Source organism: Salmo salar, chromosome ssa03 (assembly GCF_905237065.1).
Source record: "Salmo salar chromosome ssa03, Ssal_v3.1, whole genome shotgun sequence".
NCBI classification, from domain to species: domain Eukaryota; kingdom Metazoa; phylum Chordata; class Actinopteri; order Salmoniformes; family Salmonidae; genus Salmo; species Salmo salar.
The window spans coordinates 16,214,353-16,235,573 of record NC_059444.1 but is presented as its reverse complement, the minus strand read 5'-3'; the positions used below and the strand labels follow the sequence as shown (position 1 = coordinate 16,235,573).

Here is a 21,221-nt window from a genome sequence, read left to right as displayed (position 1 = left end):
ACGTCTTGACCCACTGGAATTGTGATACAGTGAATTATAAGTGAAATTACTTGTGTCGTGCACAAAGTAGATGTCCTAACCGAATTGCCAAAACTATAGTTTGTTAACAAGAAATTTGTGGAGTGGTTGAAAAACGAGTTTTAATGACTCCAACCTAAGTGTATGTAAACTTCCGACTTCAACTGTATGTATGTGTACACACACACACACACACACACACACACACACACACACACACACACACATCAGTGGGGGCTGCTGAGGGGAGGATGGCTCAAAATAATAGCTGGAATAGTATCAAACACATGGTTTTGATGTTTGATTCCATTCACTACATTCCAGTCATAACACTTCGTTCCAGCCATTATTATGAGACATCCTCCCCTGGCATGCATGCATACATACATAATATTGTAGTTTCCTGAAAAGGAATTTGCCTGAATAGTTAGTTGCCTCAAGGTGGCAGAATAATACCGTTCTCTGACTTCAGAGATTTTAGCGGAAAATTCACCGGAAATATCAGGCCACGCATTAAAAAATAACGTCATTTCCTGGAAAGGTGCTCTGGTTGTTGTAGTTCCTATGTGGAGTAAACCTGTCAATCCGAGGATTGCAGAAGTACTGTGTTGATAATCCGTCTGCTCTTCCCCTCTACATATCGAGCTGCTGGCACAGTTCGTGACATTGGACTAACGTTACCTGAATGTTGGGAGTCGGTAAATTGTTATACTAGCTAGTTATTGAATTTAGCGTTAGCCAACAGCTAGCTAGTTAGCAGCAGAAAGCACACCAACTTCACAGTCAGTAGGTAGCAAAGATTTTCCTAGAACACTGCCTATGAGCTAGTTTGCAACAGTAACGTTAGCTATTTCTACACTGCAAACCCCAGGCCAAGCACAACGGTAAGTTCGTGAATCATATTACAGCTTGGTATTTTTAGCTAGCTAGCTATAGTGTGATCAGAATGGTTTCCCATAGAGTTATACTTGGCACAACTGGCTACCTACCTAGCTACGTACTTTGTTGGATTGTCAGAGATAGTCAAGCTAATATATGGAAGACAGCTTGTTAAGACTGGACATCTGCACTTCGAGGTCACTCTCTCTTTGTCAGTTCAACGAAGCTAGCTACGTGTGATAACCCCTACCTCCGCCTTTCTCTCTACTATCAGATGACAATAGATTGCTGTAGATTATAGCCAGCAGATACACCCCGTTTGCTTACAGCTGCACACGGTCGGACAGGCTTCCCGTATAAAGGCATCCATTGGCATACTTCCATCCAAACAGTTTGGTACAGTTAAGCATATATTATGACAACATTTTGTGACGTTTAGGTCTTCGGCAAGGTTTTTGGGGGGTGGTCGTGCACACACTTTTTTGAGTCTATGCTCCTTTATTGGTGATTGTTGTCAGTCAACAAGAGATGACTAATTTTCATGCAAATGTTTTCACTTAAGAAATACTGCACCAAACATCCCAGTTTGATGTAAAATTGCGAGACTGAGATCTCCTTGTCAAAATGTATGATTTCTTGAGTTATCTTAGATTCATTCTGACTATTTTGAGGAAATGGCTACAGTGTCTCAAGATGGGTAAACAGTAATATTGCTGTTTTTTTCCGTGTTATTCAAGTATAGGTACTTTAAAGTGAAGGTTTGTCTCGAGAAAATATTTTGTGTGCATGAACAACTTTTTTTTTTTAAATTACCTTGCCGGTGAGCGTAACGTCACAGTGTCATCATAATATATGCACAAACTGGACTGTTTTGGATTGTAAGCATGCGGACGCCTTTACTCGACACAGGAAGCCCGTCTGACCCTTGTGCAGCTGTAGGTGAGCCTTCCATGAGATCAGTTAGTGGGTTGTGACTTTACAAGCATTGTTATTTTCCAGTCTACAGACAATAATCTTCTAGCAATGTGTGTGTGTGTAGAGAGAAAGGGAGGGAGTAAGTGACAACTTTGGTGACACATACATACGTTTTACTATCCGTGTGTGGACCTAAAATTGATTTCAATTAAAAATCCAATTTTCAATAACCCCTAACTCATATCACTATCCCCTAACCGTAATTGTAATCCTAAACCTAACCCCTAAGCATAACATAGCCATTGTCCTCGTGGGGAAGTGGGAACTGTCCCAATAAGGGAGACTTTTCCTTGTTTTTCTATCCTTGTGGGGACTTTGGGGGATTTCCGGTACCCATGAAGATAGTAATACAAGCCCACACAGTCACTTTACTAGATGATGTGGAATGGAATCATTTTTGTAGTCTAAAGTCGCTAACTGGTCCAATGGAACACACACACGGGTAAATAGTTATGGCAACGTTGTGTTTTAACTGTTTCAGTTTGGCACCAGTTTACATTACAAGTAGCCTATCACTTTTGCAAATCGCATGTATCGTCCTTGGTCTTCTCCTTATCGCAACCAATTTCAGACATGACATGTGAATCTCTGAAACACAACGCTGTCCAAGAAAGGCCGAGCTTGTTGAGCAGTAGTACCTTTTGACTAAAGAATATTACAGCCGTCAAACGTACTTCAACACTCGACTACCCTAAAGTGGAGTGAGTTTTTTTTAACCCGTCACTGATTTTGTTAGTGCAAAGGCATGTCCAGAATTAGACGAGGCAAAAAATACAAATCTTAAATTCTTTCCTGAAAAATGTGTTTATTTATTATTTCAACACCAGTCTGCGCATGAAACCTGAACGGTATTAGTGTCGACTTGAAAGTGTGGGTGATTGAAAGGCCAGTGAACGTGTTCACCGACAACACGGGTTATTATGTAACGGCACAATTCGACCCTGCAGACGCAGAAACACACCACCCGACCTTTCTACCTCCTTGTAGTGCCTAGTGGATGGACGCTGCCCTGTGGTGGAAAATGGAATTGGCGTGAATTGCATTCAATGTAGACTCACTGGGGAGAGACTGATCTATGACAGACAGGTAACTGCCAAAATAAAGGAAACACTTGAGTTAATGAGGGATACAAAGTATATTGAACGCAGGTGCTACCACACAGGTGTGGTTCCTGAGTTAATTAAGCAAGAAACATCCCATCATGCTTAGGGTCATGTATATAAATGCCCAGTTGCCCATTATTTTGGCTACCATGGCTAGAAGAAGAGATCTCAGTGACTTTGAAACAGGGGTCTCAAAGGAGCATAGGGGGGTTAAAGGGTGTGTTTGTGTGTCTCAGTCACCAGATTTAAAACCAATCAAACACTTATGGGAGATTCTGGAGCGGTGCCTGAGACAGCCTTTTCCAACACCATCAACAAAACAGCTGATGGAATGTCTCATGGAAGAATGGTGTCACATCCCTCCAATAGAGTTCTAGACTCTTGTAGAATCTATGCCAAGGTGCATTGAAGCTGATCTGATCTGGAGGTCCAAAGCCCTATTAAGACACTTTATGTTGGCATTTCCTTTATTTTGACAGGCTTATTTTTTACAAAGGTATAACCTTCAGTAGCCGCAATAAGACTCCTTGTTTGCACATCCCGCTACAGGTGAATGTTGTTTTTGTCCATGCAGACAGCAAATTCTCTAATTTGGAATAGTGCATCTTATTGCTTTTTCTTTTTAAGCAAGATGATAGCTGTTACTGTGTGTGTGTGTGTGTGTGTGTGTGTGTGTTGAACATTTCAGCCACGGGATGGAGGCCCACAGCTCAAGCCGGTCCAGCCTGTCCAGGAAGAGGAGGAGAGATGGGTCTAACGGAGAGACCGAGGAGGTAGAACGGCCTGGGAAAGTCCCAAGATCCACCGTGGTGAGTGAGGAAGAGGCTTTGTGTGTGTGTGAGCAGACTTCATTTACAGGGAGTTGATGTGTGTTGGTTAAGATAAGAAAGTGAGTCATGATTCTTATGAAGGAAACCCTTCTTATGGTTGTCATGGTAATAATGTGTATTCGTACACTAGGGTTTAAAAGATCCCGCCCCCTATGCTGATGAGCTGGAGTCGGCTGAGGACACTCCATACCTGCGAGTCAGTATGGAGGAGGCCAAGAGGGGAACTCCATGTGAGTCGCACACACACATCAACACACACTCACTCAGAAACACATCTCAATCACTCTCAAACTGTAGCAAGCAGTACCATTCAAAAGACATGAACAGTTCTGAAAATATAAGGAATGTTTCTATATTGAAGTGACATGTGATTGGCTGTCATCACCATCATGTCCCTCTCTCCCAAAGTTGATAGGCCAGTTCGGGTGTATGCAGATGGCATCTTTGATGTGTTCCACTCAGGCCATGCCCGGGCCCTCATGCAGGCCAAGGGTCTCTTTCCAAACACACACCTCATTGTGGGCGGTGAGTGTCTCACTCTGGTTGTGTCAACCTTTCCTCGCTCAACATGCCTTGAGTGCCCTCTTGCTGGTTTACTGTCAGTCCATTTATTTGGTTCTTCTGAGGAAATAGTTTGGAGGCATAACGCCAAGCACCCTCTATGTAAAGTGCTAGAACTAATTCAAGTTTATTCACTACCCCTGAACCGCCGTGCTTCTTTTCCTCTCGTCTCAGTGTGTAGTGACGACTTGACACACAAGTTCAAGGGGTTCACGGTGATGAACGAGGACGAGCGCTACGACGCAGTCAGCCACTGTCGCTACGTGGACGAGGTCGTCAGGAACGCGCCCTGGACACTTACGCCAGAGTTCCTCTCCAAGCATAGAGTGAGAGGGAAGGATGGGGGGGAATGGAACACAATGTTGTGTGTTCAGAGTGTGTATTTTATCTGTGCAGTGTATATTTGTGGGTATAATGTATTCCTTCTCTCATTCACCCCCCTCACCCCACCAGATCGACTTTGTTGCCCATGACGACATCCCATATACATCAGCAGGCCAGGATGACGTTTACAAGCACATCAAGGAGGCAGGTGGGTACTAGGAAACCAGCAGGAATGTCCATAATGAATGTCCTGGTACCGTGTGTCTGTCACGATGACCTCTCACCGTTTGGCCCCTTGTGCCTACAGGCATGTTTGCGCCTACCCAGCGGACAGAGGGAATCTCCACCTCGGACATCATCACGCGCATCGTCCGCGACTATGACGTGTACGTGAGACGCAACCTGCAACGCGGCTACACGGCCAAGGAGCTCAACGTCAGCTTCATCAATGTAACACTTCATGTTACTCAATGTAACACTTCATGTTACTATCATTCTTATTAGTAGTAATGATGGTATTTGGTTGTGATGACTTTTGGTGAGTCATAAGGAGCAGTAGTTGTGAGAGGTAGCTATTGGTCTATTTGTCATTGCAGTGCTTGAGGTGTCACTACAGACCCGGGTTCATTGCCAGGCAGTGTTACAGCCGGTCCATGACCGGGAAACCCATGAGGCAGCGCACAATTGGCCCAGCATCGTCCGGGTTAGGGGAGGGTTTTACCGGCCGGGATTTCTTTGTCCAATCGCGCTCTAGCGACTCTTTGTGGTGGGCTGACTTCGATCGTCAGCTGGACGGTGTTTCCTCCAACACATTGGTGCGGCTGGCTTCCGGGTTAGGCGAGCAGTGTGACTTATCAGGGTCGTGTTTCGGAGGGGACACATGGCTCACGGCCTTCGCCTCTCCCGAATCCGTAGGGGAGTTGCAGCGATGGGACAATTGGATACCATGAAATTGGGGTGAAAAAGGTATATTTGTCATGGAAGACAGTGGAATCAGAATTAGTAGTACTAGTTGTATTTGAATAAAAGCTGCTAGGGAACATGATTTGTTTACTAGTTTAGTGCAGTCTCACTTGCCAAGGTCTGGCGTTATGACATTGCACTGGTATGACACTGTGTCCCTGTCTTTCAGGAGAAGAAGTACCACCTGCAGGAGCGTGTGGACAAGGTGAAGAGGAAGGTGAAAGATGTGGAGGAGAAGAGTAAGGAGTTTGTGCAGAAGGTGGAGAACAAGAGCATCGACCTCATCCAGAAGTGGGAGGAGAAGTCCCGGGAGTTCATTGGCAACTTTCTGCAGATGTTCGGCCCTGAGGGAGCACTGGTGAGAACTTTTTGTTTTGTGTGTGTATTGTAATGTAGACTAGAATGGTGTCTTTTGTGGCAATCCTAATTTACTGCTCTGGGGAATAATATAGTGTAGCGTTCAATGGAAGATGTGCTGTAGATCAACGTGGATTTGTTTTATAGCCTAAGAACAACAAATTAACTTGGAATCTAGACTGAGATGCCACCTCTCTCTCTCTCTCTCTAGAAGCACATGTTGAAGGAGGGCAAAGGCCGCATGCTGCAGGCCATCAGCCCCAGACAGAGCCCCAGCAGCAGCCCCACCCGCGAGCGCTCCCCCTCGCCCTTCTTAAACAAGGCCTCACCTTCCCCTCCATCCCACCACAGCGCAGCACGGGGATACCCCATCAGCGAGGATGATGAGTCTGATGAAGATTAGGGCTCCCATTTTTTTTTTTTATCTTGGTCTGTTAATCCCACCCCTTGGCCCATCAACAATATCAGCATTCAACCCCTCCAAACAAATTATCAGTGTGTCCACTTATATCTGTATAGCATTGTCCCTCATTTCATTTGCTCTACCCGTTTAATTTTTTCACTCCGTGTCCATTTTCTTATGGACTGTACTACTTTGTCAGTCCGAGGGGGGTTAATGCACATTGTTGCGGTCACATCTCTTAGTTTTATTCAGTCAGTAACCACTGGAGGCATTTGGAGCTGTGTGTTCATTACCCTTCATGTTACGTTTGTCACTAACATTTTCATTTGACATTATCAATGATTCCTCACTGATAGGAACATTTCTGATGCACGCTTCCTACTCAAGATGTTAATCTTAGCGAGGTGATTTTATTTTGTTAACCTTGAGTTTAGTGGGGAATTCAAGTGTGTCCCCCTATTGTGGGGTGTTTGGTGCACTGTTGAAATTCCTTCTCAGCAGAGTTGAGTCTTTTTCTTTGCAATGTAGGAACCATCAGTCCCTTAAACTCCCCTCAAAGTGTTAGTGTCTGAGTGTGTGCATGTATGTGTGTAGGCATGTCCTCCATCCATGGACTGACCTGGATTCAGCACATTATAATGCTTAGTTGGTTTTGATGGTCAGTCTTTGGACAGTGGATTTTAAAGTATAGTGCCCAGCATTTGAACTAGGGCTCAAAGGAAAACTTTTCAGGAGGTTCTAGTCAAACCCCCAAAAACAATGTGCCCAATAGCAAGACTTCATTTTAAAAACGACTGGAATACAATTGTATCCCATCTCTCCCTCCTGTATTTGGGCATTGCTTGTTTTTGGCTGTTGGCCCACCCCTTACTGGGCTTTGTCTCCATGGTGGCAAAGCAGGAGTGTTTGTTTTATTTCCTATATACAGTAGGCTAGCTGAAATATGGGATTATTGTAACTGTTAGATTTTAAAGAATCAGTCCAGTAAAATGTATCAATTAAAATTGCTTCTCATTAGAGGTATGGGCTATAGATCACTTGGTGGCAAGAGTTGTCTAACTATATACATGGATACAAGAACATTGTTTTAAGCATTATTTTACTGTTTGAGTTGAATTTGTTTAGCTCCTGAATGAGCAGGGCTAAGAGAAACGAGTAGAACATGTAAATGGAATTTTAAAAAAGTTAACCATGTACAATTTCTTTAAAATTGTTGAATCCCCAATCCCTGATTGTAATAGCCTGGTGATCACACGACCAAGACGCAGTTACTGCACTCCAGACCAGCCACACATTAAATCAGAACCCTGCTCCGTGCACTAGCTGGACCTGTCCTTCGGGTTTTGCGAGATTGATTGGGCTGTGTGACCCTTGTCAAATCAACAGTAATCTACGCCAGGTCATATTGTCAACAAGGTGCATCATTCAGAAATGTCTTTTCCATAATGTATTCTCACATTTTCAAAACTAGTTTTACTTGGCAAGGCAGACACAGCACGTATGCATTTATCAAGAGAAACCATATCTATTCCAAGTCATTACTCTACGTGCTTGACATAGGTCACTTTGTTTTGAGCCGGCTTTGCATTAGTTTTGAAATTTGTTCAAATCACTTCTCACCCGGGCCAGCTTAAACAAATCCCCCCCATTGGCTGCGTTCCAGTATGACTACATTGCAGATTTCACAACACCTAGATAGGTGTCGGTCATATCAGGTAACCACATATAGCAATTTAATGACCGACTGCCCATTCAATGACATGGCACACAACCATTGGTTGATGCAAAGACTAGAATATAGTCTGCCTGGAACACAACCTATCCTTTACTAGCACGTGTTCATGTAAATTGCAATAAGGCACAAGGGTTTGTGGTATATTGGCCATATACCACAACCCCCGAGGTGCCTTATTGCAAACTGGTTACCAACGTAATTAGAGCAGTAACACCTGTGGTATACGGTCTGATATACCTCAGCTGTCAGACAATCAGCATTCAGGGCTCGAACCACCCAGTTTATGATACACTTATAGTCAAGTGAAAAAGACAGTGACAGGCAGAGCTGGTTACATGATGGGATTTTACTGAACAGTCACCAGGTTTTACAGACAAGGCAATGTGACCACCGGGGGGGGCGACCTCATCACAGGCTCTGAAAAGGCAGGTCAGCGCCAAGCCACTGTAGTGCTCAGGATGTATTCCAGCCAATTATCAATAAGCTCACTAGATGCATTTCACAGGTGAGAGGATGTTGGACTCAAAAGGCCATTTACAAAAACGATGGATCACAAGTGGACGCTTCAAAGACCTTTACCCTATAATAAAAACTGCACACTGGACAGTAACACTGACCCCCACTTTCCTCCTAAGACATTATGGACCCTTCAATACCACCCCACACCCCCTGAAAATTCACATTATTTGTATTTCTATACAGGAGCAGTTTGTTTGCAAGTTGAAGGTAGACTCATCGAAATGATGTTGCCATGAGCAGGACTGGCTATTGAAATGAGCAAGATGCAACACTTAGCTCACACAGTGCAGGGGTTCAGTGTGGTAGCCAGGGTACCAAAATAGCAGAGAAGTTGCCGCTTCAACGCTCTTAGTTGCTGCAGAAAATGACCCACTATGCTGTCTACATCATTTCACTGAGTCTACCTTTAACCATAGTAAGAGATGCCATACTATGGTTCACATTTTGCATATATAGTGTCTGTACGTTACGCCAGTTTTTTAATTCATCCCTAACATTGAGGAATAAAGGGATGAGATCGGGATGGAGGGAAAAGAGGGACATAAGAAAATATGTAAAGTGTGGAGGGAGAATGCTAGGTATGCCTCAGCTCGCTCTCTAACATCGAGTCTCGTAGATGCCGCTTCGGCCAATGTAGCGCACCCATTTGACAACATCATGATCACTGTAGTTCAGCTTGGACTCAAACACCTTCAAGTAACGCACCTTCAGCCCAGAGGGGGCAAATGGAACCTGACGGGAAGAGGTGGACAAAGATATCCAGGTTACAAGTTCTACACAACTGCATATTAATACAGTATGCTAAAATGCTACATTTGTCATTACTGCTGGGAGGGTGTATGTGACTGCAAACTTACCTCAAAGTTCATGGAGATGGGAGGACGGGCCCACTTCTTCTTATCGTTGGTGGGCAACAGCTCGATTTCAGCACTGATCTGAGATTCCTTCATTCCAGCCATGCGCTTGATCCTACAGTGAGGGAAAAAAGTATTTGATCCCCTGCTGATTTTGTACGTTTGCCCACTGACAAAGAAATTATCAGTCTATAATTTCAATGGTAGGTTTATTTGAACAGTGAGAGACAGAAAAACATGTCAAAAATGTTAAGTTGATTTACATTTTAATGAGGGAAATAAGTATTTGACCCCCTCTCAATCAGAAAGATTTCTGGCTCCCAGGTGTCTTTTATACAGGTAACGAGCTGAGATTAGGAGCACAAAAGAACTGTCAATCTCCCTCGGCCTAGGGCTCCATGCAAGATCTCACCTCGGAGTTGCAATGATCATGAGAACGGTGAGGAATCAGCCCAGAACTACATGGGAGGATCTTGTCAATGATCTCAAGGCAGCTGGGACCACAGTCACCAAGAAAACAATTGGTAACACACTACGCTGTGAAGGACTGAAATCCTGCAGCGCCCGCAAGGTCCCCCTGCTCAAGAAAGCACATATACATGCCCGTCTGAAGTTTGCCAATGAACATCTGAATGATTCAGAGGACAACTGGGTGAAAGTGTTGTGGTCAGATGAGACCAAAATGGAGCTCTTTGGCATCAACTCAACTCGCCGTGTTTGGAGGAGGAGGAATGCTGCCTATGACCCCAAGAACACCATCCCCACCGTCAAACACGGAGGTGGAAACATTATGCTTTGGGGGTGTTTTTCTGCTAAGGGGAAAGGACAACTTCACCGCATCAAAGGGACGATGGACGGGGCCATGTACCGTCAAATCTTGGGTGAGAACCTCCTTCCCTCAGCCAGGGCATTGAAAATGGGTCGTGGATGGGTATTCCAGCATGACAATGACCCAAAACACATGGCCAAGGCAACAAAGGAGTGGCTCAAGAAGAAGCACATTAAGGTCCTGGAGTGGCCTAGCCAGTCTCCAGACCTTAATCCCATAGAAAATCTGTGGAGGGAGCTGAAGGTTCAAGTTGCCAAACGTCAGCCTCGAAACCTTAATGACTTGGAAAAGATCTGCAAAGAGGAGTGGGACAAAATCCCTCCTGAGATGTGTGCAAACCTGGTGGCCAACTACAAGAAACATCTGACCTCTGATTGCCAACAAGGGTTTTGCCACCAAGTCATGTTTTGCAGAGGGGTCAAATACTTATTTCCCTCATTCAAATGCAAATCATTTTTGACATGCGTTTTTGTTGTTATTCTGTCTCTCACTGTTCAAATAAACCTACCATTAAAATTATGGACTGATCATTTCTTTGTCAGTGGGCAAACATACAAAATCAGCAGGGGATCAAATACTTTTTCCCCTCACTGTACATGCCGGAAACACACACCAAAAAAGATCAGGGGCACACACATTCACAATCAAGGAAGGAGATACAAAACAAGAGTGTGATCTTTGGTACTGTGATGGAGAAGCAGAGGCTTGAATAACACTAACTTCCATACGATGGCGTTCTCGCTGGCCTTGTACTTGGCCTTGCCTTTCATGCAGATCACCTGGACACCGCTTGTGTTGAGCGGCGTGGGAATGCGCACCTGGAGCAACAGAAAAGTCATAACATGATAAAGAAATTCTCATACAGCAGTCTAAACCTGAACTTTTTAGAATAACAATAGGTGAAATTAACAGACCAAGAATAGACTTCAGGTTTATGAGACAAAACATAACGTAACTTCAAAAGAGGAACAGGTTTACCCCAAGGTTACGAACCACAATCTAAAAAGACAAAAGGCTGAACAGCTACCTCAATTTTCTGGGCCAGTAGCGAGGGTTTGAAGTTGGACTTGATGACCACTTTGACCTCCAGTTTGGTGCGGCCCACCTCCCTGACCAGCGGAATGACTCGGAAAGGTAGGATGATGTCTTTAGTGGTACGGTACCTGGTAAAACTCTCATGTCAAAACAAACACACGCAGGGGGCAACAGAGTACAAAAGACGTACAAAGATGGAGGCCGCGTAAAATCATTGGGCACATCTAAATAAATGCACACAGAAAGCGAGATGACTTACAAGCGCGTTCACAGGGTCAATATAGGTTTGAAGTTTAGCCTGTGACACACTTACCTCATGAGCTCATACTCTCCATCTGGGGGGATGAAGCTGATGCTGCGCTCAGAGTCAAACTTACTGAGGCGCACACACTGGTTGAACGTACAGTCGTCGATGGCTATGGACTGCTTACCACTGGTACTACAGGAGCAGAGGGAGAAGGGTTGACTGTCTATGCACCATACACACCTGTTCATACAGACATTCAAAACTAACACACAAACCAGTCATTTAAAAATGCAATACTCTACATGCCCCACTTCCTAACACGTCACCACCACCCAAACACACTCACAACACATAAAGACACACAAAAAGGGATACCATGGCAACACAGCAACCCAGTGGATGCTAACCATCTCCATCCCTGTCAAAGACTGGATCAGGGTTAAGGATCAAGCGGGTGGGAATGTGGGTAATAAAGCTAACACTCTCACTGATGACTAAGAAATACACAACCATTGGGAAGTCCACTAAAGATTTGAGGAGGCTAGTTAGATTCTCATCAATTAGCAGTCACAATATTCGATTAAAACAGTAAATATTGGGAGCCTCCTCAAATGCTTAGAAAAGCAGTCGCCATTAATGACACCATAGACAAGACAGCAGGGAGGTATGGGAGTAAGGCCAGATATCAATACAGTACCTTCCTCCTCCCCCTAAATCACTGAGGTACAGAACAAGAGGGAAAGAAAGATGTTTCGAATGGAAAAAATGGTAAGTCTCAACACAAGCTCTATATAGAGGTCTTAGTCCAGGAACTGACAGTTGGTCTGATAAAGATCGCATTCCTATTTCCTACACAGAAGGTTAAGTCAGAATCAACACCACTGCCTATCAGTCTGAATAGTCCAAGTTGAAAATCAATTGAGAAATACATTCTTTATCTGATTCTGCAGCACAATTCTCTTGTATTAAGCTCCAGCCCTTTAATGACAAGCTCTGTCCAGAGTTGGGGTCAAATGCTTTTCAATTCAGGACAGGAACTAAACTGAAATTCCAATTCTCCTCATGAAATTTGCAATTGGAATTTCAGTTTACTTCCTGAATTGAACAGAATAAACCCCAACCCTGGGTCCATCCAAAAACAACCCCTCTTACTCACCTCTTTCCCACCTCATCAGTGACACCGCCTTTACCCGCCTTATCAATGACAATTTTGTCATTCATGCCAAATTTGCACTCCGGCATTCCGCTGAGGTAGCTCTTCATTACCACACGGCCGGACACGTGGGCACTCAGGACCTGACCTGGAGGGGATAAAAGTGAAAGGTTCAATCATTAGGGCCTTTTCTCAATCGCATACTCCTTGTGTCCTCTCTCCTCAAAAACCATTGGAAGAGAAGCTCAGAGGGGAGGGACCTCTGGCTCTCTCATTCAATGGGTTTTGAGGAGGCGGCGAGGAGAGAGGACGTGAGCACTATGCCACTGTGATTCTCCCATTGAAACAACATTACTCCTACACTTCCCCTAGTTATTTTTGCTCTTAGCATATTCAACACCTGTTTAGGCCGTTTACTTTCAAGTGTTATGACCAACATTCACCTTGAGGCGACATAAGCAGGTTGACACTCTCCAGCACATCCAAGAAGAGCTCATTGCGTCGATACTTGATGCCTTCGCGACGCCAACCAATCTGACCAGTCACCTGACTAGTGATCTGAGACTGCTCTTCCTTTGTCTGGAAAAGGAGAGGGAGATCAACATGATATGAAGTGGAAAAAACAGCGTATGGTTGAAACCAGGCCCAATGTCCCAAATAGAACTGAAATCAACAGCCAAAAACCAAATGGGGCTCATCATTACCTGATGCTGCATCCGGCCGTGTCCACAATCCCAGAGAAAGAAGAAACAATAGGTGAAACCTTTAGAAAACAGTTGGAAAACAGACGGCACACAGTTCTGCTACAGAGCTCATTGCATTGCAGAGCTCATCAGCAGTGACAAGGAGATACTTCTCATCCTCACCTGGCCCTTGATGCCCTGCTGAGTGATGAAGGTCTTTAGTGCTCCGGTCTCAGAGTTCTGGGGATAGCCGAAGTCCAGGATCTCTGCACACAAAACAAAGAAACCAAACCATGAATAAATGATGAAGGGTAAGAGAGAGTAAAGAATATCCGAATGGCATGACTGTGCGAAGTGACAGTTACCATCGAGCAGCTCGTAGATCAGCACAAAGTTGTTCTTGATGTTCTCTTCGCTGACCTTGCCAAAGTAGGCGGCCATGACGTCGCACATCTTGTAGAGGAACTCGAACACCATGGCAGCGTTGACATTCTGCTTGGTGACCGCCGCCAGCCAGATGTTGGAGCGCTTGACATGGAAGAAGCTGGTACGTGCAATGTTGGTCACAGGAGAGCGAACCTGCTGCCGGGCATGGATCACATTCACACGGAATGCGTCAACCGCGTTGCGCCTGAGAAAGAAAAAGGTAGAGAGCAAGATACGGATTACTTTCATGTCAGGAGTAAGGAGCAAATGTGGAAGAGGATGTTCCTCCATCTGCAGTTGATCACAACAAAAGCAAACTCATAACACGCTCTTGGTTAATACGCACATATACATAAGTAGTCTGTAAAGTAATGTGTATAAATTACCCATCTCCTCTGGGCTTTCAGAGGGATAGTCACACACTAATCACCTACACTACCTTCCATACATTCCCTTTTCAGACCTTCTACTTGACATCCAAGATGTATAAATCACTACAGTTCTTACTACAGATGAGGCAGCATGTCCAGACAAGACTGTCGATTCTCAATCAGTGATGTGCAATATTCTGGAATAGATCCTTAGGTGCCGGGTCCACAACTTCTGTGAGCTTGACAGTAGTGAAAATGATACTGACCACAAAGCTACTGCCTAGTTCTTAATCATACCTTTATTTGTAACCAGAGGCGATCCAGGGAAATAGTTCCCAGAAATATGAATCTCTGGAACCAATTTCAGATTACGGACTCTGCAGAGTCAGGACTGCACTAGTTAAGACAGATGGAGGTAAAGATGGAAGGGGCACTGGTACCATACTTACTCATTTAACAGAGCCTGTCCTGCTGTTTTTTCCAGAAGGTAATGTCCATTAAGGAGTGAAGAGACACTATATATACACACAAAAGTATGTGGACACCCCTTCAAATTAGTGTATATGGCTATTTCAGCCACACCTGTTGCTTATAGGTGTATAAAAATCAGTGGGGCATTAGTTGGTTGCAATAATTAACTTTGTTTTCTTTGGTCACTGATATGTCAGGTGACATGCTGAAAGGGTCAACAGGTTGTTGCTGTGGGTCAGAGGTCATGCATTGGGAGTCAGGAATTAGTTACCATGGGTCAGGGGACATGCTCGATAGGCTGGTGCATTGCTTACCTATTCCTACAGTGGCAAAGACGGCGATATGGAGGAAAATGGCAAACGGATAAAGAGGGATGATGTAAAGGAGAGAAAGAGACAAAATGCACACAAATACATTTTTGTGCATGTACATAGAGCGAGTAACATTGTGTTGAAATACCATCCATGGAAGAGGAACACTGTAGTCGGCAACCAAATGCAGTTTCAATGTGTTAAATGAACTACTTTTACCACCAATAGTGGTTGAATTTAAGACTTGTCTTAGAATCTTAAGCAGCTTGAATGTGTCGAGTCTCATCTGGAAAATCTTGGCAATTGAATGTATTGATTCTGCATCAATCCGAGCTGTAGTCGTGTGGTTAGATAGTTGGTTGAGCATTTGCTACTCCAGAGAACTTGCAATGTCTGAGACCTGATACAATAGCGATTATCCACAAGATGATATAGTCGGGCTATTAGCCCAGTTATTTTCTTTGGTGGGTGCAAAAATCAGTGGACCCATCTGTTGAAATCTTCCTGTTGGATGAGTTGTTTATCAGAGTCAATTTAGAGTACGTTTTTCTAAATTTTCATCTGACAACCAAGGTTACGATAAAACATTCCTCAGACACAATATGAACTATGAATACTTGTTCCATTGTTATTTATATAGCTTTCACAAGATATTTGTAATGTTGGTCCAATATCACAGTAGTAAAAAAAAATTGTGCTCAATTTCAAAAAAGACAATTACCATCCCATGTTAAATAAAGCCTTACAAGGCTCGACTGTACTTCTAATAACCGGTTTACACTAATTCCTCTACATGTAAAACCTGCCTTCCACCTCACTTTCCTAACCACTAGATAAAGAGGAAGGACATGAATGAATAATGAAAGTAGTTACCCATAACTATGATCTTGCGAATTAGGAGGTTAGGTTTGACAAGGGGCTAGAATTAGAGTGATTGATACACACTGCATTGAGGTGATGTCTGTAAACATTTTACACATACACTCCATCACCTATTGGAGGAAAAGACCAATAACTTAAAATGGCATTACACTTGTTTTAAGACAAAAGTTAACTTAAGTAATTACAATGATATATTTATTTATTAAGGCTGACTCCATTTAGTCGACTGGTCGATTGTTTGGTCAATAGTCTGTTGGTCGACTGAGATTTCTTTTTCGAGCAGTAGCAAAAATGTTTGTTTTCTAAATATCATGGTGTACAATTCACCTCTCTGATTGGCACCTGTGAGTGGACTAATCCATTGTGGTGGCCATGGGGATGGCACAGTCCATTAGTCTAAGGAAATTGTATTTGGTTATATTACATAAGAATAAATGGTGCCACAATAATACAAATAATATTTTATAACAAATGCTCTTACTCCCACGTTGGATAGTGGTTGCTCTCCGTGGTTCTGAAACACATCAATGCGCTGTTGAATTGGCATCGTTTCCTAGACCATGTTGCTATGTGCATAATAGCAAAGTTAACCAGTATATTGGTGTTGAGAACAATGCAGTGGAGGCAGCAGCAGAATGAGGAGATCAGAAAACAGGCCTTGACTTATTGACTAAGAAAAGTGAGGAGAGAGGAAATCCCAACTTAATGTCTATAATCAATAGCCTAACTGTTAAATGTGCCTGGCATTACAAAGCATCCATGTATATCTACAGAAATAAGACAGATCCTGCTTCTGTTGCCTGTTTGAGTGTGTTTAATAGCCTACTGAATCCGTGAGCACGAAGCCTCACGCAGCGACATGTCAAGTAAACAATTACACAAATGCAGTTGTTTTTAATCTTTGCTGTAAAGGCTTTATACTTGTTTTCATTAGAACAGCTTCTGGTATTATTTATCATGTATTTAGTGTCGTTTACATTGTTCCAAATAGTCAGAAAAATTATATTTATAGTAATAATGCTCCTTTTTCTTGATCTCCTTATTGTTAATATTATGATCATTATAATAAGTAATGTCATTATCATTAGTAGGCTTAGTATAGTAGTCTTGTATAACCACGGTCGAGCTGTAGGCATAAGAGTTCATTCTGTTTTGTCTTAATACCGTAACTTACTTAGGCCTATATTTCAATACTTATAGGCTACTGTTTCAATAAATCGCCATACAGCATACGAGTCATTTGTGATTTGAAATGCAATCAAGCATTTTAGTTAAAGAATTTTTTTTGCTTAAACAATAAATAAACCGTTCCATTTCGGAAATTGCATTCACGAATGATTGCGACAATTTAGGCTGCTGTAATAAAGGCTTAACAAAAAAAAACATTACAGACTCTGGTATGCTTATAATGTATTTAGTGTTGTTTACATTGTTCCAAATGTTCGTAGTTTGTTATAAGCTATTTATTGACGTGATTATGATATAGGTCAGGCCCTATTGGTCATGTGCACACGATGCATACATGTATTTTGTAGAGAGCAAGGGTTGAGGGAATAGGGAAAGTTTTCCCCCAAAATATGAGGGATTTCAGTAACAGAACTTTTCAATCAGAAATGGCTGTAATTATGTTGCAGCTTAAGTTTGAGCCCGGCACAACAAAAAAAAAGAAGATGGATATCTATCTCACATTTACATAAGTATTCTGACCCTTTACTCAGTACTTTGTTGAAGCACTTTTGGCAGCGATTACAGCTTCGTCTTCTCGGGTATGACGCTACAAGCTTAGCACACCTGTATTTTGGGAGTTTCTCCCATTCTTCTCTGCAGACCCTCTCAAGCACTGTCAGGTTGGATGGGGAGCGTCGCTGCACAACTATTTTCAGGTCTCTCCAGAGATGTTCGATTGGGTTCATGTCCGGGCTCTGGCTGGGCAGCTCAAGGACATTCAGAGACTTGTCCCGAAGCCACTCCCGCGTTATCTAGGCTGTATGCTTATGGTCGTTGTCCTGTTGGAAGGTGAACCTTCGTCCCAGGCTGAGGACCTAAGCGCTTTGGAGCAGGTTTTCATCAAGGATCTCTGTACTTTGCTCCATTCATCTTTCCCTCGGTCTTGACTATTCTCCCAGTCCCTGCCGCTGAAAAACATCCCCACAGCATGATGCTGCCACCACCATGCTTCACCGTAGGGATGGTGCCAGGTTTCCTCCAGACATGACACTTGGCATTCAGGCCAAAAAGTTCAATCTTGGTTTCATCACACCAGAAAATCTTGTTTCTCATGGTCTGAGTCTTTAGATGCCTTTTGTCAAACTCCAAGCAGGCTGTCATGTGCCTTTTACTGAGGAGTGGCTTCCATCTGGCCACTCTACCATAAAGGCCTGATTGGTGGAGTGCTGCAGAGATGGGAGAACCTTCCAGAAGGACACCATCTCCACAGAGAAACTGTCAAAGTGACCATGGGGTTCTTGGTCATCTCCCTGACCAAGGCCCTTCTCCCCCGATTGTTCCGTTTGGCCAGGCGGCCAGCACTAGGAGTCTTGGTGGTTCCAAACTTCTTCCATTTAAGAATGATGAAGACCACTGTGTTCTTGGGGACCTTCAATGCTGCAGAAATGTTTTGGTACCCTTCCCCAGATCTGTGCCTCGACACAATACTGTCTTGGAGCTCTACGGACAATTCCTTTGACCTCACGGCTTGGTTTTTGCTGACATGCACTGTCAACTGTGGGAACTTATGGAGGTGTGTGCCTTTCCAAATCATGTTCAATCAATTGAATATACCACAGGTGGTCTCCAATCAAGTTGTAGAAAGATCTGAAGGATGATCAATGGAAACAGGATTCACCTGAGCTCAATTTGAGTCTCATAGGAAAGGATCTGAATACTAATGTAAATATTTCTGTTTTATTCATTTGAAAAAAAATCTAAAAGCCTGTTTTTGCTTTGTCATTATGGTGTATTGTGTGTAGATTTGAGGGAAAAAGTAATTTCATCAATTCTACAATAATGCTATAACGTAACAAAATGAGGAAAAAGTGAAGGGGTCTGAATACACTGTACTTGACTTGATTAAAACACAGGATGTCTACATGGAAAAATACACTTTTAAAAATTTCGACCAATCGTTGGGTCGAAAGAACAGCCTCTTGGTCGACCAAAATTTTAGGGACAGCTCCCTCTCATTCAAATGCATCTTTCCCCGATCCCTCCCCTGAAGCAAACCTGATCAGACAGGGGTTGACAGGTGAAAGCTGTGTGATTACTTACACTGATCAGTTCACATTGAACCTCAGTGATCACTTCAAGGCAGAGCTGGCGGGAAGTGAGTTGGCAAGCTAGGGGTTGTCTATCAAATCCTAGATTCCATTGCCAGCCATTATGCCCTTGAGCAAGACACTTAACTCACCCCCCAACAACTATTCCACGGGTGCCCAGTGTGGCAAACCACTGCTCCAACCTGCATGTGCGTCTTTCAGAGGGGTTGGGATAAAGCAGATGTCAAATTTCTGTTGGACCTTGTGTACAATTTACAAATAAAGTGATCTTATTCATCTCCCTAACTTACCTCAGGCCAAGCAGGTGGACACCATTTCCTATCTCCTTCTCGTAACACAACCCACTTCTATAATCCCCAGAACCAATTACCACCTCACTTACCCTATGTCATCGCGGTAGACACGAGAGATAAGGACCTCCCCTTTGTGGTTGTAGATGAACAGTCCTCCAATCATCGTGGCTGCTCCTTAGTCCAAACTGGCCATGGTGAAAACAACACCCACCTAACAAAGAGCGAAAGGGTGATATGACATTTCATCAAGTTAAATTCATGTTACATGCAAATGTGCTTCGCAAATAATGGTGATTCTGAAAGACCCAAATATCTAGGATGTTTCCAGCAGAGAATCCTATATTAACTCCCACTTAGTGATGATCACTCATTCACAATGGTGATGTGTACACACAGAAACTCATTTGTCACCTCGCATCCAAAGTAGGATTAATAAGTAGTTGCTTAGATATGAGAGAAATTTTTGTTAGTCTTAATGTTTTGCAGAATTCCCAGTAGCTAGCTAGCTATGAATAGTATGGGAGTGGTTTCAAGTTCATATGGACGGTTGCTGGTATTGGATTGAAGAATACAGACTTTCCTTATTATGCCCAGTGTGGTGGGGGACAAATAACGTATTAACGTTAATCATTTGCTGTAGTTTATAATATAATGAGGCGTACGAATAATATGCATGAAATGAAAGACATTCCTGGAATTCTAGCTGTCACCAGGTACGGTAACAGAAGGCGAGACAGTTTCCCGTGCCAGCACATGATTTTACTTAGCTGGACACACATATAGCTGGATTAGCAAGATAATTTCCCTTCCACGAAAGGAGGATGTTGTTTGATGTGGCGGACATGGTGTGCATGGCATGAAGCCACTAACGTTAAGCGGTTTACTCGCTGTTTTATTGCCCCGCCAAGATGTCTGCCTGACCGGAAAAGATAGCTCGCCATCTCGACAATTTCATAAATTGTTTATATTCTCCCTTCACTTTTTAACGCACAACTGAAAACGTATACTCCACCATATCTTACTAGTTACACATACAACTTTAGTGGATAGTTGACCTTCGGTTTGGAATAAACAGGATGGAGAGTTAATAAGACAGATACTATAGTTAGCTAGCTGCCAGCCAGCCAGCCTAAAATTAACGTCAGTTAGCTAGCGCCTCTCTGGTATAAACGCCGGTATAAACGCCGCTAGCTAGACTGTGTTTACTGTTGAATATGTTAAGACCTGTTTGTCTTCGATATAATTACAATCTTACCTCAGTCTTCTCACACACCTAAGTTCACGTCCCTTTTTTCTCCGATATATTTCAGGGTTCGTTAGCAAAAGTTCTACAACACACACTAGCTAATTATGCTCCTATTGCTTTCCCCTGCTCTTGAGAAGTCAGCTGACCACCGTCGTCTTCATGGTGAGTACACCGCCACCACCTGTACTGGAGTGTGAGGCCAGGCACGACCCAGTCACAAACTATCTTCGTTAGTTGTAGTCCTATAAGAAATTGAAATAGAGCCCTGAAGGCCACGCACCTTTCCTCCCTCTACACCACTCAAACCCCGTCAAAGCCCCTCCAACCCCTCACACAATCTCTCCCTATCTACATCATACAGCTCCCAAAATATCAACACATACTCCACCGTTTCCTCCACTTAACACTCATCACACAGACCTGTTTCATGTCGCACTGTCATCCACAACGTGGCATTCAACCCTGTGTTCCCAACCCG

General features: G+C 43.4%; 2 protein-coding genes across 10 annotated transcripts; one reads left to right on the top strand and one right to left on the bottom strand.

The window, feature by feature from the left end:
- The first annotated feature begins 559 nt into the window (after nucleotides 1-559).
- On the top strand, nucleotides 560-7,638 carry LOC106599064 (choline-phosphate cytidylyltransferase A). Of its 7 annotated transcripts, none has more exons than XM_014190120.2 (10): nucleotides 560-902; nucleotides 2,820-2,958; nucleotides 3,664-3,784; nucleotides 3,936-4,035; nucleotides 4,214-4,330; nucleotides 4,541-4,692; nucleotides 4,820-4,898; nucleotides 4,998-5,140; nucleotides 5,823-6,011; nucleotides 6,189-7,638. In XM_014190120.2, exons 2-10 carry the CDS (start codon nucleotides 2,948-2,950, stop codon nucleotides 6,219-6,221), a joined length of 945 nt encoding a protein of 314 aa, XP_014045595.2. In that variant the 5' UTR covers nucleotides 560-902; nucleotides 2,820-2,947; the 3' UTR covers nucleotides 6,222-7,638. The 7 variants fall into 7 exon arrangements, with proteins under 7 accessions (XP_014045595.2, XP_045570510.1, XP_014045599.1 ...); XM_045714554.1 differs by having other exon boundaries at nucleotides 562-902; nucleotides 2,860-2,958; nucleotides 6,222-7,638; XM_014190124.2 differs by having other exon boundaries at nucleotides 562-902; nucleotides 6,222-7,638.
- An 838-nt stretch (nucleotides 7,639-8,476) lies between these two features.
- ap2m1 (AP-2 complex subunit mu-1) lies at nucleotides 8,477-21,184 on the bottom strand. 3 transcript variants are annotated; one of them, XM_014189687.2, is made up of 13 exons: nucleotides 21,164-21,184; nucleotides 19,587-19,708; nucleotides 13,834-14,099; nucleotides 13,652-13,734; nucleotides 13,490-13,495; nucleotides 13,229-13,364; nucleotides 12,789-12,933; nucleotides 12,330-12,350; nucleotides 11,699-11,824; nucleotides 11,378-11,513; nucleotides 11,071-11,168; nucleotides 9,525-9,636; nucleotides 8,477-9,399 (listed from the first exon to the last, which is right to left on the bottom strand). In XM_014189687.2, exons 2-13 carry the CDS (start codon nucleotides 19,658-19,660, stop codon nucleotides 9,265-9,267), a joined length of 1,338 nt encoding a protein of 445 aa, XP_014045162.1. In that variant the 5' UTR covers nucleotides 19,661-19,708; nucleotides 21,164-21,184; the 3' UTR covers nucleotides 8,477-9,264.
- Between the last annotated feature and the right edge of the window lie 37 nt (nucleotides 21,185-21,221).

What these genes read in the sequence shown, in the direction of transcription:
- ap2m1 (XM_014189687.2), bottom strand. Translation starts at nt 19,660, where the DNA reads ATGATTGGAGGACTGTTCATCTACAACCACAAAGGGGAGGTCCTTATC. An exon ending in ACTGATGAGGTGGGAAAGAG is followed by an intron (nt 12,351 to 12,788) that starts GTGAGTAAGAGG and finishes TCTGTACCTCAG; the next exon opens with TGATTTAGGGGGAGGAGGAA. An exon ending in TACTGGCCCAGAAAATTGAG is followed by an intron (nt 11,169 to 11,377) that starts GTAGCTGTTCAG and finishes CTGTTGCTCCAG; the next exon opens with GTGCGCATTCCCACGCCGCT.
- LOC106599064 (XM_045714554.1), top strand. An exon ending in CAAGCACATCAAGGAGGCAG is followed by an intron (nt 4,899 to 4,997) that starts GTGGGTACTAGG and finishes TTGTGCCTACAG; the next exon opens with GCATGTTTGCGCCTACCCAG. An exon ending in TCAACGTCAGCTTCATCAAT is followed by an intron (nt 5,141 to 5,822) that starts GTAACACTTCAT and finishes CCTGTCTTTCAG; the next exon opens with GAGAAGAAGTACCACCTGCA.